This window comes from Euleptes europaea, chromosome 4 (assembly GCF_029931775.1).
Source record: "Euleptes europaea isolate rEulEur1 chromosome 4, rEulEur1.hap1, whole genome shotgun sequence".
NCBI lineage: Eukaryota > Metazoa > Chordata > Lepidosauria > Squamata > Sphaerodactylidae > Euleptes > Euleptes europaea.
Window position 1 is genome coordinate 113,723,637 of NC_079315.1, and position 18,904 is coordinate 113,742,540.

Below are 18,904 nucleotides of genomic sequence, written 5' to 3' on the forward strand. Positions count from 1 at the left end.
GTTGCAACCCTAATTCCAGTTCACTTTTTTTGGGAAGTTCCTATTTATTTTATTTTTAAAAAATGTTTCTATGTTGCCTTTCCTCCCAAATAGGGTCCCCAAGACACATTAAAAACATTAAAACAGCATTTAAAGTATTTAAACAATTCAATAAAAAACATATAAACATACAAGCACAACACAATCCAGGAAGGGTGCCAATAAAGGATTTACTGGAAGTACTCCAAACAAAACAAAAAAACCTCCACCTGCTTAGTGCACTGGTTCCCAACCGGGCGTCCACGGACCCCCAGGGGTCCGCGAGAACTAAATTAAGGTCCGCGAAACAAAGTTATAAACCCATAATAAATTAATATTTTCAATTAAAAGTTCTCTATTATAACAATATATTCAAATATTATTCTAAGTTTAATGTTTAACTAACAGTTATGATTAAAGTTTATTTTCAAATTCTCTGAATTTTTATTTTGAACCTTGGGGTCCCTGCACCGAACAAAAAAGTCCTAGTGGTCCCTGGTCAAAAAAAGGTTGGGAACCACTGCGCTAGTGGAAGACAACGGCAAAGGGAGAGAGGCTAATCTATAGGGTTGCCAGGTCCCTCTTCGCCACCAGGGGGAAGTTTTTGGGGCAGAGCCTGGGGAGGGCAGGGTTTGGGGAGGGGCTTCAATGCCATAGAGTCCAACTGCCAAAGAGGCCATTTTCTCCAGGGGAACTGATCTCTATTGCAACAGCAGTAGATCTCCTGGAGGTTGACAATCCTACGAATCTGCATGGGTGACCTAGTGGCTCTTTCCGTCACCTTTGTGGTTTTTAAAAAAATATCCCTATCAGAGCAGAATGCAGGAGACAGGGAGAAAAATGCTACCAGCAAACGCATTTCGTTCACTGCAAAATCGACTTCCTCCCGGCGAAACAATCGCCCTTCTGAAGTTCTGCCTTCACCGTTTCCCCACCCTAATCTCAAAACCGTCCCCCCCCCCCAAGAAATAAACCCATGTTATTTTAAAACAATTTTTGTTTCATGCAAAGATTTATTTTCCTAGCATAGAGAACACATTTGCCCTGACCGGCTTAGAATGTTCTTGCCGGGAGGAAGTGGTCATTACCCTTTGCTGGTCAGTGGCTAAAATGCCCCCCCCCCAGGTTTGTTTGCCAAACCAATCTTGTCCGTCAGAAGTGTGTTCCTTGGCACTCGGAGGAGGTCAGACCTCCTTTCTGCGGCCAGCTGGCTCTTAGCGGACAAGACTGAGCCCTTGTGTTTAGACTAAATGGGGGAAGAGCTGACGGGTGCACTGCGGTAGCGGAAGGAATTCATACTTTGGTTTGAAAATGGTTGACTGAGTTTATGAGACGCAGGAACGTCTTGCAGAAAACTGGCTGGGGCGGGGACCCCCAGGCCCAGATGCAAACTGCGATTTTGAAATCGTTGTTATACAGATGTTAGTGGCAGGCCGATATGAAAGATAAAAGTAGTCCCCTGTGCATGCATCGGATCATTACTGACCCACGGAATGACGTCACGGCATGACGTTTACTAGGCAGACTTTTCGGGTTGCCAACCTCCAGGTGGTTATTAACAAAACCAACAATAAGCTGCAGGGAAGTTATTCAAAAATAACAGCTTTTGGAAATTCAAATTGTAATGTGCAAAAATTCACAAATATTGGCAAGGTATCATTTTCCTATGTATTTACAAGAATTTTTTTTAGTATATTTCTTCATATGCTTAGAATTCTTTCTTACAAAAAATGTTTGTTTGTTTATACCGATCAGCCACGTTGTTTTACATACAATACAATTTAAGTCACAGCTCAATAATCAATATAAATAATTCTGTTAAGGTCTCCTTTGAGAAAATCCGTTGGGCAGGACAGGCTCCCGGTGAAGAAATCCTGTTTCACTGCTTTCTTCAGCTGCCCAATGCATGGAGAGAGAAGATATTTGAAGTATGAGCTGAATTTTATGACGCTTGAAAAAAACGTTGCCAATTTCTCTGTAAACCATACATCATATTACTAGTAAGCTAAATCATCAAAACTAAAATAAATTAATTTAATATAACCTTGACTTTGTTTTCATACCTTATTTTAAGGATCCTTTCTGGCTGGAGATCTGTTATTATAACTGATCTCCAGTCAATAGATAGGGTTGCCAACCTCCAGGTAGTAGCTTGAGATCTCCTGCTATTACGACTGATCTCCAGCCGACAGAGATCAGTTCCCCTGGAGAAAATGGCTGCTTTGGCAATTGGAGTCTACGGTTCAAGACCCTCCCCAAACCCCACCCTCCTCAGGCTCCTCCCCAGGAACCTCCCGCTGATGGTGAAGAGGGACCTGGCTACCCTACCGATAGAGATCAGTTCCCCTGGAGAAAATGGCCACTTTGGCAATTGGAATCCATGGCACTGAAGTCCCACCCCAAGCCCCGCCCTCTTCAGGCTCCGTCCAAAAAATCTTCAGGTATTTCCCAACCCGGAGCTGGCAACCTACCCCGCCCTCCTCAGGCTCCACCCCAAAAACCTCCCACCGGTGGCAAAGAGGGACCTGGCAACCCTACCGTGGAAGGACTAGGGTTGGCATCCTCCAACCTGCTGGCAAAACCCCTCCCTCTGGCAAACCCCAATCCCTGCTGCTGTTCAATATGCCAGCAGGGGAAGAAATGCAGGGAAAAAATTGTTGGTGTGTCAACGGCAAGACGTTGTTTTCACGACAAACCCTGAAGTGACGTCACCCTGCTCTAGGATTCAGCGGAAACTCTATGGTAAAACCATTAGGGTGTTTGGCGCTAGGAAGCAGAGGAAACTCTACCATACAAAGGGAGCAATCTTAATCAGGTCTTCTCAAAGTCCAACATTATTCAACAGGACTTATTCCCAGGAAAGCAACCTTAGAACTTCTGCCATTATGACTAGGCAGACTAATAGGGCAGCATAACTTGAGCGCCCTCTGTGCCAACCCTTCAGTTAAACTCCTTCTCACCAGCCTGACCTGGATGGCCCAGGCTAGCCTGATCTTGTCAGATCTCAGAAGCTAAGCAGGGATGGCCCTGGTTAGTATTTGGATGGGAGACCATCAAGGAATACCAGGGCTGTTATGCAGAGGAAGGTAACGGCAAACCACCTCTGTTAGTCTCTTGCCTTGAAAACCCTACTGGGTTGCCATAAGTCAGCTGCAACTTGATGGAACTTTACACTAGGGTTGCCAGGTCCCTCTTTGCCATCGGCGGGAGATTTTAGGAGTCCCATGGTGCAGAGTGGCAAGCTGCAGTACTGCAGTCCAAGCTCTGCTCATGACCTGCGTTCGATCCCGACGGAAGTTGGCTTCAGGTCACCGGCTCCACGTTGACTCAGCCTTCCATCCGAGGTCAGTAAAATGAGTGCCCAGCTTGCTGGGGGTAAAGGGAAGATGACTGGGGAATCCACTGGCAAACCACTCCGTAAACAAAGTCTGCCTAGTAAATGTTGGGATGTGACGTCACCCCATGGGTCAGGAATGACCCGGTGCTTGCACGGGGGACCTTTACCTTTTATACCAGCCTTGCTCTTTGTGCCCCTGCTTTGCATGGGCATCCAGAGACAGGGCTTTTTCAGTGGTGGCCCTTTGGAATGCCGTCTCTCTTGAGGCTCACCTGGCACCTATCTTACTCACTTCTAGGGGACAGGCCAACATTTTTTTCTTTTTACCTGGGCTCTTACTTATGGGGTTGATCTTTTAAAATCGTTTTTACAGTTTGCTTTTAGCCTGAGAACCATTTTATGAAGGTCATTTGTTTTGCGCTGGTTTGTAAAGTGAATTATATGTTTGCATTAGCTGTCCAACCCATTCACCAAGAATCGAACGGCTATTTGGAAGCTCACAGCAAGTTACATTCTGTTCTATTTATATTCCTGAATGGAGGGCTGGGATGAACTGAACATAACAGGCTGGCAGAACAGCGATGGAAATAGCATGGTATTCAAGGTAGCATGACGGTATTGTGAATGGGGACTTTTAATTTGATTCCATCCCAGAGTGGTGTTGTGGTTAAGAGTGGTGGTTTGGAGCAGTGAACTCTAATCAGGAGAACTGAGTTGGGGCACTTTCACTCAGCCCAAATAATGCCCTTTCAATCCACTTTCAATGCACTCTGAAGGTGGATTTTACTGTGTGAACTGGCAAAATCCACTTGCAAACGATCGTTAAGGAGCACTGAAAGCGGATTGAAAGTGCATTATTTGGGCTGTGTGAAAGTGCCCTTGGTTTCCCCACTCCTACACATGATGCCATCAGATTTCAGAAAGGTAGCAGAAATTAATCTGGTTTATCAGTGATCCATACTGACTTAATCTGATGTTCCCTTCTTCCTTGAAACACACTGGGTGAAGGCTACTGTCTTCTTTTACGCAGACATCAGTTTATCCTTTCTGGAGAACAAGATGTTTAAGGGCGGATTATGAGATTTCGCAGCCTCTAAATCCGGCCGGCTCGCAGTCGCCGAGAGAATGACATCTCGTATCAATGAACCGTGCGAGAGGCACGTATTGAATGGTTGAAAGGGTTCCCTCTCTTGGGTTTGCAATCTGCTCTATTAATTTCCATTCAGGGCCTGCATGTCCTTGCATTCAATAAAGATTCCGCTGACATAAGGAACACAACGGATGACCGGGAATCTTCATGCTTCTGTGTAATATAATGGCTTTCTCTTTATTTCCCACCCACAATTCAGTCTATAAAAAGTTTGACTTTAATAATGCTGGTTCCAAGCTCACTGCAGTGCAGGAGAAAGTTTATAAATCCTATGTGGTTTCATAATCCATTCTCCCCCCCACTCCACACACACAACTGTTCTAACAGTTTTACTCCGCTCTGGTTAGACCTCACCTAGAGTACTGTGTTCAGTTTTGGGCACCACAATTTAAGAAAGATGTAGACAAGCTGGAACGGGTCCTGAGGAGGGCAACAAAGATGCTGAGGGTTCTGGAGACCAAGTCCTATGAGGAAAGGTTGAAGGAGCTGGGTATGTTTAGCCTGAAGAGGAGAAGACTGAGAGGGGATATGATAACCATCTTCAAGTACTTGAGGGGCTGTCATATAGAGGATGTTGCCGAGTTGTTTTCTGTTGCCCAAGGTCAGACCAGAACCAACGGGTTGAAATTAAATCAAAAGAGTTTCCATCTAGACATTAGGAAGAACTTTCTAACAGAACGGTTCCTCAGTGGAACAGGCTTCCTCGGGAGGTGGTAAGCTCTCCTTCCCTGGAGATTTTTAAGAAGAGGTTTGATGGCCACCTGTCAGCAATGCTGATTCTATGACCTTAGGCAGGTGATGAGAGGGAGGGCATCTTGGCCATCTTCTGGTCACTGGGTGTGTGTGTGTGGGGGGGGAGGTAGTTGTAAATTTCCTGCATTGTGCAGGGGGTTGGACTTGATGACCCTGGTGGTCCCTTCCAACTCTATGATTCTATGATTCTAACAGAATGCGGCTGCTTGCAATGGGAAAACAAGTGTGTGTGAGAGGGGCTATTTAACTCTTCCTTTGTGTCACCTTCCTCACTGAAAATTTACTACTTCTAAGCCACCCTGATGACTGAAATATACTATGGAGGGGCTGTGGCTCAGAGGCTGAGCATCTGCTTGGTTTGCAGAAGGTCACATGAATGCATGAACACATGAAGCTGCCTTCTACTGAATTAGACCCTTGGTCCATCAAAGTCAGTATTGTCTACTCAGACCGGCAGTGGCTCTCCAGGGTCTCAGGCAGAGCAGAGGTCTTTCACATCACCTACTTGCCTAGTCCCTTTAACTGGAGATGCTGGGGATTGAACCTTGGACCTTCTGCATGCCAAGCAGATGCTCTACCACTGAGCCATGGCCCCTCCCAGGTTCAATCCTCTGCAATCTCCAGTTAAAATGATAAGGGTAGTAGATGTTGTGGAAAGACCTCTGCCTGAGACCCTGGAGAGCTGCTGCCAGTCTGAGCAAACAATACTGACCTTGATGGACCAATGGCTTGCTTCAGTATAAGGCAGCTACATGCCATTTTCTCATAGAAGGGGTACCTGCACACTTCCTCCACACTTGTCTTCCTCCTTAAATTTCAGCCCCAGGGGCTCTGTTCTGTTAGGACAGGGGTCCCCAACATTGTTGAACCTGCAGACAATTCTGGAGTTTTGAGAACAGGCAGGGGTTACCACAACAAAATGGTTACCTCGGGGTCATGAAGAGTGGCTGGTAAAGGGAGGGGGTCTGATCACAAAATGTTGGGGCGATTCTAAGCAGAACAACCTTCTGTGATGGGTGCAGTCGTTTCAGAACAGGTGCAAAGGTGATTCTTCCCAGGTTCTTCTGAAGCATCTCCTGATCCAGACAGAAAGCCAGGACCGGCTCTTTGCTTCGGGGAAGAAGAAAGCGGGGGCCAGGAAACACACTGGAGGGTGTCATGGCACCCACGAGCACCACAGCGAGGATCACAAAGTTCAATCAATCATCAATCACTAAGTTAGAAAAGGGTCAGGAGAAATCATTACGAAGCCGCACTGCATCCCGACATAACAACAAGCTGCAATTCAGCTCCAGGCGGGCGGAAACACAGTTTGCTACAGTCCTCACTCCTTCCAGGTCCCTCCTCCTCCAGCAGACAGAGCTGGATCGGACACTTCTGGCTTTGGTCAAGCTCTGTGCCCCTGCGATATTTACTACTATACTAGGATTGCCAGTCAGTCCCAGAATGCCAGCTGTAATGACTTCATAAGAACATAAGAAAAGCCCTGCTGGATCAGTCCAAGGCCCATTAAGTCCAGCAATCTGTTCACACAGTGGCCAACCAGGGGCCTCTAGGAAGCCCCCAAACAAGATGACTGCAGCAGCATTGTCCTGCCTATGTTCCACAGCACCCAATATATTAGGCATGCCCCTCTGATCCTGGAGAGAATAGTATCCATCATGACTAGTATCCTGAGACCTCAGTAAGCAGTTTCTATTATGGGGCGATTTTAATTCCTCTCCAATTTTTGTTACTCTTCTGGGATTTTTCTGCAAACCTGGGTTTATCCCCCAGATTTACAGAAACAACTCCCCAATCTGTACGTGGCCCCACTGCGCAGGTTTTTTGATCTGCACTTGGAGTGCCAGTTTCAGAAGTAGGTATATGATTGCCTCTGTAGGATCACAGCATCGCTGGAGCTTCCTGTAATATGTTTCTAAATGTAAACCAAACAAGATAATAATGCCATTTCTATAGCTCTGCAGAAAGGAAGCCATCTGGGACAACGCCACTTGCGACATGCTGTCTGGAAATACTCCACAAAGCGACGCAGCCACAAGAGGAAAGGCAGTTTAATTATAGGAGATCACATGAACGCATGAACACATGAAGCTGCCTTCTACTAAATCAGACCTTTGGTCCATCAAAGTCAGTATTGTCTACTCAGACCAGCAGCGGATCTCCAGGGTCTCAGGCAGAGGTCTTTCACATCACCTCCCTGCCTGGTCCCTTTCACTGGAGATGCCGGGGATTGAACCTGGGACCTTCTGCACGCCAAGCAGAGGCTCTGCCACTGAGCCACAGCCCCTCCCCAAAATGTTGGGGCGATTCTAAGCAGAACAACCTTCTGTGATGGGTGCAGTCGTTTCAGAACAGATCATCAGGGCAGGTGTCTTAAAGTCCTCCATAGATTGTAAAATCAATGACAACAGGAAAGGGGGGGAAATGTAGAGAGCCTCTTTGCCAACACTGTATGCGAAGGGATTCAAAAATAAAATATGCAATAGAGAAGGCCTTGGATGTGGTCCCATAACCTTTAATTTTATGGTAATACGAGGGAGGGAATCTTGGGGGGGGGTTACAGTTGGAAGGTACCTCTTTCTGAACTATTTGCTCATGTTTTGTCATCTTGGGTGAAAATTACTCCTGGATCCTGCACTTTTCATAGGCCATTTATGCATGGCTGTTTCCTCGGGGTCATTCCGCTGACTACTTTGGGGCTTTGCTTTGATTATGCCTTCATTTTCCTCCCCCCCCCAAAAAACCCCCAGGTATTTCCCAACCTGGAGCTGGCAACCTTACAGATTTGGCTTTGAGGTGGTTCAGCTGCTAACCCTTATTCTAGGCTTACCTCATTCAAGTAGGAAACAGGACTTCTCTACTTTGTTAACCCCGGGCAACCCTGTTATCAAAGTGGAAATGAATTAGCGGAATGGGTCACCAGCATCTTACGAAACACTTGTATTTGTGGGAGGGAAAGGAAAACAAATTCGCGGGCAGCTCCTCCAGGAGTTTTGGTGGACAGGAAGGTGTTTGTTTCCTCAAGATGTGACGTTAATTAAAGAATTAGAGAACAAAAATGAAGAGAATCGGATGGGCTCCACATGATCGTTAAAGTATGAAGCCAAATTAACAGTAGGAAGTTCACCTGGCCAAGGCTGCACTGGAAAGTTAGGGACGGGCTCCTAATCCTGTTATTTAACAAATGAGTTTTGCTCTGGGCGGCTTTGATCTTTGAAGGCAGAATGGACCACCCCCAATCGCCTTCTTTTTCCACATGAACCAAGCTCATAAACACAAGCCATGCCCGGTTTTTTTTAAAAGCTCATCTTTTAAGCATTTTACAACTAAAATTTGCTAGCATGCAAAAGATGAGCTGCAATGGCACAGATTAGCTCCTTAACATAGACGATTTCTTAAACGTTTCACATCCTTTCGCTGACTGCGAGCCGGCCCCCACGCCCTTCCTGGCTTGCTTTTAACTACTTGGGAAGGCCTTTAGAAGACCTCCCGGGAGGGCTGCACCCGAGGGACCCAACGTCGTGCCTGCGATCCAGAGCAAAGTCTTTTCAAAGAGCGGCAGCCTGCTCATGAAGACAGGCCTGCCTAGAAGTAGCTGATTCCTTCAGCAAAGCTAACAAGTGGGGCAAGTAGGGTTGCCAGGTCCCTCTTCGCTACTGGCGGGAGATTTTTGGGTTGGGGCCTGAGGAGGGCAGGGTTTGGGGAGGGGAGGGAGTTCAGTGCCATAGAGCCCAATTGCCAAAGTGGCCATATTCTCCAGGGAAACTGATCTCTATTGGCTGGAGATCGGTTGTAATAGCAGGAGCTCTCCAGCTAGTACCTGGAGGTTGGCAACCCTAGGAACAAGTGCTATGAAGGACAAGAACAGGATGGAAGGGGAGGCCACCGTGCTATTCTCTCTTTCAAGGCAGCCCTTTGCCAACAGGTGCTGGTACAGCTAGGGTTGCCAAGTCCCCCCTCTACTCCGCCAGGAGGTTTTTGGGACGGGGGTGACAATAAGGTTGCCAGCTCCAGGTAGGGAAATACCTGGAGATTTTGGGGGCAGAGTTGGGTGGGGTTTGGGAAGGGGAGGGACTTCAATGCCATAGAGTCCAATTGCCAAAACGGCCATATTCTCCAGGGGAACTGATCTCTATCGGCTGGAGATCAGTTGTAATAGCAGGAGATCTCCAGCCCCCACCTGGAGGTTGGCAACCCTAATGATAAACAGGGAGGTTACGTCAAAGCTTCAGTTGATTGACCCATGGAGGCAAATTTTAAAACAGCAGAGCCAAAAATTTAGCAACACACCTGTTTATATTTTCAAGCTACTCTGGGAGTGATGTATTATTGTAACCGTAATTTTTTTTTTTAAATCAAGATTTTAAAAGGTGGCTATTTGCATCGAACAAAGTTAAGGCAAAATGACATGCCATGCAGAAGATCCGTGAGCAGATCTGAAAGAGTATCTCCTGACCTTTTATTTATTTTAAAACACCTCTGTCCATCTCTCTCTTTCTACCAAAGATGCTTGAGGCACTATAGAGAGAATTTAACAAGTCACTTGCTATTGGAAAGAGGAATTTGTTACAGCTCCTTTGGAGATGCAATAGGGATCAGTAAAAGTCAAGTTCCATAGTAACAGGGAAATCAGGTGTCTCAGCTTGAGTTTTATTACTACAAAATAGCTGATGTTGATGGGGAATTGCATAGTAACTGCAACACGTGTGTGTGTAATTTTTAAAAAATCTTTCCCCCACACCTTTTTTCAATAGTAGTTTTCCCTCACCCAAGCTGCCTTCTTGAGGAACCAGTTAAAATAAACATTCCTGTCCTATAGACCCATCATAGCTAACAGCACAGAGGGTGAGTGGGGGGCATTTGGTTTGGGGAAAAGGACAAAATCCCTCTGCCAACTTCCCTGTAATCATTCGCTACCCCCCCCCCACACAAGTGCTTTTTTCTTTTAAAGAACAGAGATCTGATCATGGGTACCCAGGTTTGGGAGCCAGCGTGGTGTAGTGGTTAAGAGCGGTGGACTCTGGAGAACCGGGTTTGATTCCCCTCTCCTCCACATGAGCGGCGGACGCTAATCTGGTGAACTGGATTTGTTTCCCCACTCCTACACATGAAGCCAGCTGGGTGACCTTGGGCTAGTCACAGTTCTTTCTGAACTCTCTCAGCCCCACCGACCTCACAGGGTGGCTGTTGTGGGGAGGGGAAGGGAAGGCGATTGTAAGCCAGTTTGATTCTTCCTTAAGCGGTAGAGAAAGTCGGCATACAAATACCAACTCTTCTTCTTCTTCTTTTTAAGGAGGAACAAACATTTCCCAAGATAATCTGTGCAATATCTGAACTAACACTGCGTTGGAATAACAGACCAGTTCACTTTGAAGGTTCCAGTTCAAAACAGACCCTTCCTTAATTGTCAGATCTGCAACAGCCGCTTCCCATCTTGCCAGCTAGGAAAGACCCCTGTTGAAGCAGCAGCCAAAGGGGACGCTGAATGTTCCCAACCTTTCGTACTGTTGCCAGTAACAAAAAGTTAGGAAGGGCCAACATCGTCAGATCTTGGAAGCTAACCAGGGTCAGCCCTGGTTAGTGCTTGGATGGGAGACCACCAAGGAAGTCCAGGGTCACTACACAGAGGCAGGGAATGGCAAACCACCTCTGTTCACCTCTTGCCTTGAAAACCCTACAGGGTCGCCGTACATCGGCTGTGACTTGATGGTGCTTTCCACCACCAGGGATAAGAAACATCCCATGGTTTTTTCAGAAAACACTGATTCAGCAAAGCATTGTTAAATGTGCTGAAACATATTACCTAGGCTATGAGCACTATGAAACACAATGACTTCTGCCACTACAAATGTTGGGGAAGGGGCCATCTCATTGCCACAAGAAGATAAGAAGAGCCATGCTGGATTAGACCAAAGGCCCACCTAGTCCAGCATTCTGGTCACACTGTGGCCAACCAGCTACTTCAAGGCAGCCCACAAACAGGAACACAGCAACGGCATCCTCCTGCCTGTGCTCCCCAGCAATAAATAAATAAATATATAAAAAATGAAGAAGAAGGAGGAGGAGGAGGAGAAGGAGAAGAAGGAAAAGAAGAGTTGGTTTTTATATGCCGACTTTCTCTACCACTTAAGGAAGAATCAAACCGGCTTACAATCACTTTCCCTCCCCCTCCCCCCAACAGACACCCTGTGAGGTAGGTGGGGCTGAGAGAATGCGACTAGCCCAAAGTCACCCAGCTGGGCTTCGTGTGTAGGAGCGGGGAATCAAACCCGGTTCTCCAGATCCACCGTTCCAAACCTCCACTCTTAACCACTACAGCACGCTGGCTCTAAAGAAGCATACAACCTCTGATAAGACTCTGCAGAGGAAGGCAATGGCAAACCACCTCTGCTTCTCACTTGCCATGAAAGCCCCTTGCTGAGGTTGCCACAAGTTGATGGCACTTTACACACACACACTACCTCTGGTACTGGAGGGAGTAGATATCCTGAGACACAGTAGAATTTGACTGGCAGCATACACCCCTAAAACAATTTGGAAACTTTTTTTTTTTTTTTTTGGTCAAAGCAAAGCTCTCCCCAGCCAGCGGGTTTTCCAGTATTTGGCTGGGAGCCTTGAATAGACTCTATGGTTCATGCCAGTTCTAGTGCTGACATTTGGATTACCACTGTTGGCTACCCGATCTCCTTGGTCCACCACTTATCCATCCTTTGGCTCTCATCCTTCCACACCACATTATAAAAGCACTTCTGTAGCACAAAACCTTGCAACTGTTTGGCAGAAGAACATATTTCACCTCTAAAAAAACCAGGCGCAACAGGTCTCCGTAATGGAATCCAGGTCTCAGCTCCCAGGACTCCAGTATTTTGGTTGCTGGTTATTAGCCAGCTCCTGTTGTGCGCTTATTTTTTCCATAAATCAAACAGGCAATATTGACCTGGGATTTTTCTATTTCACTGTCATAAAAGTTTGATGTAGATAAATAATATGAAAATCATCAGATTTTTTAAAAGATTCTTAGAAAACATTTTTTGGATTTTTTCCCCTACCTTCGGTCGTTCCTCCTCCTCCTGAATAATTTTTTGGTGTGTGCAATTTCAGCTTCATTTGGCAACGGATGATAGCCCTGGTATGAAAAGGAAGGAGAAAAGAAGGTAGTCATTTTCAGACGGTCTCCAAAAGGTCACCTGATTCAACTTTCTTTGCTGAAAAGAATGAAAACTAGCCACAACAAGCTAACATTTCTGCAGTGTGTAGAGAAGTCCCATAATTTGTTGTTCATGCAATGGGCACAGTTTATCTCATACCTGGCTGGACACCTAAAATCACTCCCACACCAAGAGATTTCAGATAATGCGACATCACACACCCAAACATCGTCTGGAAGGGATCCAAAATTTAGCACTGGTAGAGAACCCCCGTTCTCGACAGCCTGCCCAAAAGAGCTTCAACATACATACCATCAATCAGTCATCTGAATTTTATCTTACGTTACAACTCACCATATAGTCCAAAATGGATCTAGCGTTGGAGTTTCATTGGAGGGAAAGGGCACAACATTTTACCACATGATAGAGCCCTGACAGAGTCATAATTTGCATGCTCTACCAATCCTGCGTTTACAGTCATTGAGCAACCAGTCTACGGCAAGTGAGTACAGGGCATCAGTCAGGACCAATATTATCCAAACATCTGTGCACTGAAGGCATATAGAGTTTCCTCACATGCCTTTCTCCTCTTGTTTAGGAAAGATCATTCCCACGACTGTGGGATCCATGTGGAGGAATAGCCATGCAGGTCAGTGGTCTGAAATGAAGAGAGACAAAGGGCTGGGGCTCAGTGGTAGAGCATCTGCTTGGCGCGCAGAAGCCCCCAGGTTCAATCCCTGACATCTCCAGATAAAAGGATCAGGTGGTAGGCCACGTGAAAAACCTCTGCTTGAGACCTTGGAGAGCCAGTGAAAGTCTGAGTAGACAAAACTGACCTTGAGGGACCGAGGGTCTGATTCAGTGTAAAGCAGCTTCATGCGTCCTCATGTGTGAAATGAACCCCTTTCATCAGTAGATCTGTGTTCGTGGAAGAGGAAGGAGGAGTGGTTTCATCCCTTTGTCCTTCCCCACTCCAGGCCTTCCAACCTCCATGCAGGTCCCACAACCTGGGAATGATCTTTCGGGGGGGGGGGGGGTGTCAGAAAGGGATGTGCAGGAGAACTCCATATTTGGTGTACGGAGCCATCTCTAACTAAGGAGAGGTTCCTCCAGGTTCCTCTATAGTAAAGATGCACAGTTTCATGAGTATGTGGAAGTTTTCTCAACAGCGGGGGATTATTTCAGCCAAACTTTCCTTCCCCACTGCAGATCCTCAACACATGAAGCTGCCTTATACTGAATCAGACCCTTGGTCCACCAGTCAGTATTGTCTACTCAGACTGGCAGCGGCTCTCTGGGGTCTCAGGCAGGGGTCTTTCACATCACCTACTTGCCTAGTCCCTTTAACTGGAGATGCCGGGGGTTGAACCCGGGACCTCTTGCATGCCAAGCAGAGGCTCTACCACTGAGCCATGACCCCTCCTCACCTCCTCTCTGTGGTGTTCTGGTGAAACACAGGAACAAAACTTTGGGGAGCCCCGACGGGCTATGGCAGAAGGAGGGAATGGGATAGAAATCACCCTCCCTTTTAAGAAAATTTAAGGGCGCTTAAGTTTTCTTAACTGTGGGGCTCATCATGGTCTAGTGATGCAGCGGTTAGGGTGTTGGCAGATGCGCTTCTTAAAACTTACCAAACATCTTTATACAATAAATCTCCCAGACCTTCCCAAAACCTTTTAGAGCCTGGCCTACCCAGCTTCCCTTCAGTTCCAACTTTCCACCCCAATCCTTCCCAAGACAAAGAAATAAATAAAAGACCAATTTTACCAAAAGACGACCAACTGAACTGTAAACCGTATTAAACATATGCAAATCTGCCTAACAGATTCCAGTTACAGAATTTAGAGGTTTGGGCTGGGTTTTCATGTTCCTGGAATACGGACACGGGCTATGGGCTCCCAGTTCGGTATATGCTGGAATTTCTGCATCCCTGACTCTGTTTGGGCCTCAGGGGATAGAGGTTATGGTCTGTCTCCTTCTCCTCGAGATGGTTTGAAGCCTCATTAGTTTGTGTAAAGAGCTCTGTGGTTCTTGGAAAAGATGATGCTCTCTAATAATCGCAAGGCATTATTTATTTTCTTAGAACTACAAAGCTGTCCCGAACTCGCGAGGCAGTAAAAGTCTTTTATTTATGCAGCCCTATGCTTTGCAGACCCGGCTGTAAAAAAAAAAAAAAAGAAGCTCTATAAAAACCACTCTTTAGATATCCATAACCGTCCATTCTTAGCCTCCCCGGGAGACGATCTCTCGCCGCGAACGGTGAATCACCGCTGGAGGGAAGCCGCTTAGATCCCCGCGCCAAAGAACAAACTGAAAGGGGTTTGGCAAATCACAGTCTGGAGACAATTGCCAGTTACGGACCACAGTTTGCGTGACTTGGACATGCGGGTATCACAGGCCATGGAAGGGAGGGAAGAAGCCCATGAGCCTGAGGAGGAAGAAAAGGGGGTAGGGAGTGTGAGAGCCCCCCAATCTCCAAGCCACTGTTTGGCAATTGGACAGAATGATGCGTGAGCCTGACCAGTACTAGGAACACAATTTTTTAAAAACCATGTATTTGCATTAGATAATGCACAGGCAGAAGAGGTATATCTATACTGATTTAATGTAATGGGCTTGAATTTAGAACCTGGAGGCACACGGAGTTCCTCCTCTGCTAGAGCTGCTCTCTTTTCATCAATAAGCTTGCAAACCAACAAGTTACTCATTCACTGCGTTCCAACTTTGTGTATAAATATCCCCCAAAGTTTCCTCCAAGGCAGCCGATCCTCACTTAAAGCCTCAGTTTCATTTGGGGGAGGGAGGAGGAGGAGAAGAGTTGGTTTTTATACCCCGCTTTTCTCTACCTTAAGAAGTCTCAAAGCGGTTTACAATCGCCTTCCCCTCCCCACCTTGTGAGGTAGGTGGGGCTGAGAGAGTTCTGAGGGAACTGTGACTAGGTCACCTAGCTTCCTCCAAGGCAGCCAATCCTCACTTAAAGCCTCAGTTTCATTTGGGGGAGGGAGGAGGAGGAGAAGAGTTGGTTTTTATACCCCGCTTTTCTCTACCTTAAGAAGTCTCAAAGCGGTTTACAATCGCCTTCCCTTCCCCTCCCCACCTTGTGAGGTAGGTGGGGCTGAGAGAGTTCTGAGGGAACTGTGACTAGGTCACCTAGCTTCCTCCAAGGCAGCCAATCCTCACTTAAAGCCTCAGTTTCATTTGGGGGAGGGAGGAGGAGAAGAAGAGTTGGTTTTTATACCCCGCTTTTCTCTACCTTAAGAAGTCTCAAAGCGGTTTACAATCGCCTTCCCTTCCCCTCCCCACAACAGACACCTTGTGAGGTAGGTGGGGCTGAGAGAGGTCTGAGGGAACTGTGACTAGGTCACCTAGCAGGCTGCACGCGGAGGAGCGGGGAATCGAACCCAGTCCTCCAAATCCACCACACTTAACCACAGGAGCCCCGTGGCGCAGAGTGGGAAGCTGCAGTACTGCAGTCCAAGCTCAGCTCACGATCTGAGTTCAATCCCGAAGGAAGTCGGTTCCAGGTAGCCGGCTCAAGGTTGACTCAGCCTTCCATCCTTCCAAGGTCGGTGAAATGAGGACCCAGCTTGCAGGGGGTAAAGGGAAGATGACTGGGGAAGGCACTGGCAAACCACCCCGTAAACAAAGTCTGCCTAGTAAACGTTGGGATGTGACGTCACCCTATAGGTCAAGAATGACCCGGTGCTTGCACAGGGGACCTTTACCTTTTACCTTTACTCTTAACCACTACACCACGCTGGCTCACTAAGCCTAAGCATGTCTACTCAGAAGTAAGTCCCATTTCATGCAATAAGGCTTACTCCCAGGAAAGGGTTCTTAGAATGGCCATTCAGGCACTCAGCAGTGGCAATTTCAAGCACACACCCCAATTACTTAGCATCCTTTAAAAAATGGCAGCCCAGGTGAAAAGGGTCACAGTTACATTATCAGATTAATACTGTAACGGTTGGCAAAAGATGCAGCATCAAGAAATCCAAGGGCTACAGTGTGCGAGCCGGTAGCCAGACCAGGAAGGAAGGCTGACCAACAGGCTCTGCTGAAGGATACATGTCTTTGGAAAGACAGGAAACCAGAGGACAGTCAAGATACATGAAGCTGCCTTCTCTTGAATCAAAACCTTGGTCCATCAAGGTCAGTACTTTCTATTCAGACTGGCAGCAGCTCTCCAGGGTCTCAGGTAGAGGTCTTTCACACCACATGACCCTTTTACCTGGAGACGTCAGGGACTGAACCTGGGACCTTCTGCATGCCAGGCAGAGGTTCTATCACTGAGCCGAGGCCCCCTTCCCCAAACACACCAGCATTCAAAGTCCACTGATAACACAGACAGTTGCTGAAAGTTTATTACAGATTTGGAATGCTATAAATATTTCCAGCATGAATAAATTTGTGGGCAGAGGCCTGGCGAGACAGTTCGGAGATGCATTTTATAGAGGTGTTTTAAAAAGGCAGGTGAAACCCATTTACAGACTCTCTGATACAGCAGACTTTAAGGCCGGTCCCTAAAACCTTGCTCGTCTCCAGCCACAAGCCGGCGTCACCTAAAACTACAACTGTACGTATTACAGGACTCTGCAAATGGTAAGTCCAGATCTTATTGCATTCATTAAATTGTCTCTGGCAAGCCGATCACTCTCAGCCTCAGTCCTTCATCTGCATCATGGGAATAATAATTTTGGCCTACCTTATAAGGTTGCTGTAAGAATTACTTGAGATAATCATGACTCTGAAAGCTGGTTATGATTATCATCAGATGAACACAGTGCTCCGACTCTTAAAGTGATCCTAATCTTAACATCCACCACTTTCCAAAGGGCTAAAGCAGCCCTTAGAGTGTCCATGACCTGAACAAAACAATCTGCTGACTGATCCTTCCTTTTCCAACTGGACCCTGCAGAGTACAAACTGTTTTCCAATAGCATTCTTCTGGATAAACAGATGCACATTCTCTAGGACTTAATGCTTCAATAAACTTTATGCGTGCTAATTACAGGCTGGAGGAGAAGGAAATGACACGCTGGATCTATCATGCCTTGTGTGTGTGTTAAGTTCCATCAAGTCGCTTCCGACTAATGGTGCCCGTATGAATCAGTGTCCTCCAAGATGTCCTATCTTTAACAGCCTTGCTCAGGTCTTGCAAACTGAGGGCTGTGGCTTCCTTTATAGAGTCCATCCGTCTCATGTTGGATCTTCCTCTTTTCCTGCCGCCTTCAACTTTTCCTAGCGTGATGGTCTTTTCCAGTGACTCGTCTTCTCCCAATGTGACCAAAGTACGACAGCCTCAGTTTAGTCATTTTAGCTTCTAGGGTCAGTTCAGGCTTGATTTGATCTATAACCCGCTGATTTGTTTTTTTTTGGCAGTCAAAGGTATCCATAACATGCTCCTCCAACACCACAATTCAAAGGAATCTACTTTCGTTCATGCTTCAGCAAGTCTGAAATTTAGGGTCTGAAAATCCAAAAGGGATTTAGGGTCTGAAAATCCAAAATGGCTGCGGCTCAGCGACGGAGCCTCTCCCTGGCATGCAGAAGATCCCAGGTTCAATCCCCGGCATCTCCAGTTAAAAGGACCAGGCAGGGAGGTGATGTGGAAGACCTTTGCCTGAGATCATAGAGAGCTGCTGCCAGTCTGAGTGGATAATACTGTCCTTGATGGACCGAGGGTCTGAATCAGTAGAACGCAGTGTGTTCCATTGATTCATTGCAGTACACCAACTATTCAAAATACAGGGAAGCCCTCCATCATCTGACCTCCTTTTATTCATTGCTGAAAATCAGGAACGTTTGAATTAGGCATTTACCCCTGTATTTCAGGGCTGCTTCGTAGTGCAGTCCGTCTTATTTATATAGAAATTACAGCCCACGAATAACATACGCTGTAGACTGAGAGCATGTCTAACCTATAGATTCAGGACTCATTATGGCTCCCCAGGGAACGCCATGATTTATTAGGGCAGTGATCCTTAACGGTAAATCCACAGCACCCTCCTCATGCAGTGGATTCTCTGGGGGAAACCATGACTGGCGAACTGGTATAAAACTGATATATGTCTACAGGGCAGGTTTGCCCTGGGGAACGGTCAGACTTGGAGCTCTAGTGAAATTCACACTTAGCTGGTGGTGGGAAGTGCCGTCAAGTCACAGCCGCCTTACAGCAACTCCACAGGGTTTTCAAGGCAAGAGATGAACAGAGGTGGTTTGCCCTGGCCTGCCTCTGCGCAGCAACCCTGAACTTTCTTGGGGGTCTTCCATCCAAGTACTAACCAGAGCTGACCCTGCTTATCTTCCGAGATCCGACAAGATCTAGCTAGCCTGGGGTATCCAGGTCGGGCACTGGCAACGGGGGTGGGGGGTGGGGGCCACTGGCACTGGAGTGTGGGGACATGGAGGGCTGGCAACCCTACTATAATTGCCAGTGCTCCCCCCATTGCAATTATAGTAGGGTTGCCAGCCCTCCATGTCCCCACATTCCAG

General features: G+C 46.9%; 1 protein-coding gene across 1 annotated transcript in view; it reads right to left on the minus strand.

The window, feature by feature from the left end:
* CTIF (cap binding complex dependent translation initiation factor) overlaps positions 1-18,904 on the minus strand; it is a 166,807-nt gene that overhangs the window by 53,458 nt on the left and 94,445 nt on the right. Inside the window, exon 8 of the mRNA XM_056848232.1 lies at positions 12,311-12,387. Within this exon, the coding sequence (XP_056704210.1) occupies positions 12,311-12,387 (77 nt within the window). The remainder of the gene's footprint in view (positions 1-12,310; positions 12,388-18,904) is intronic.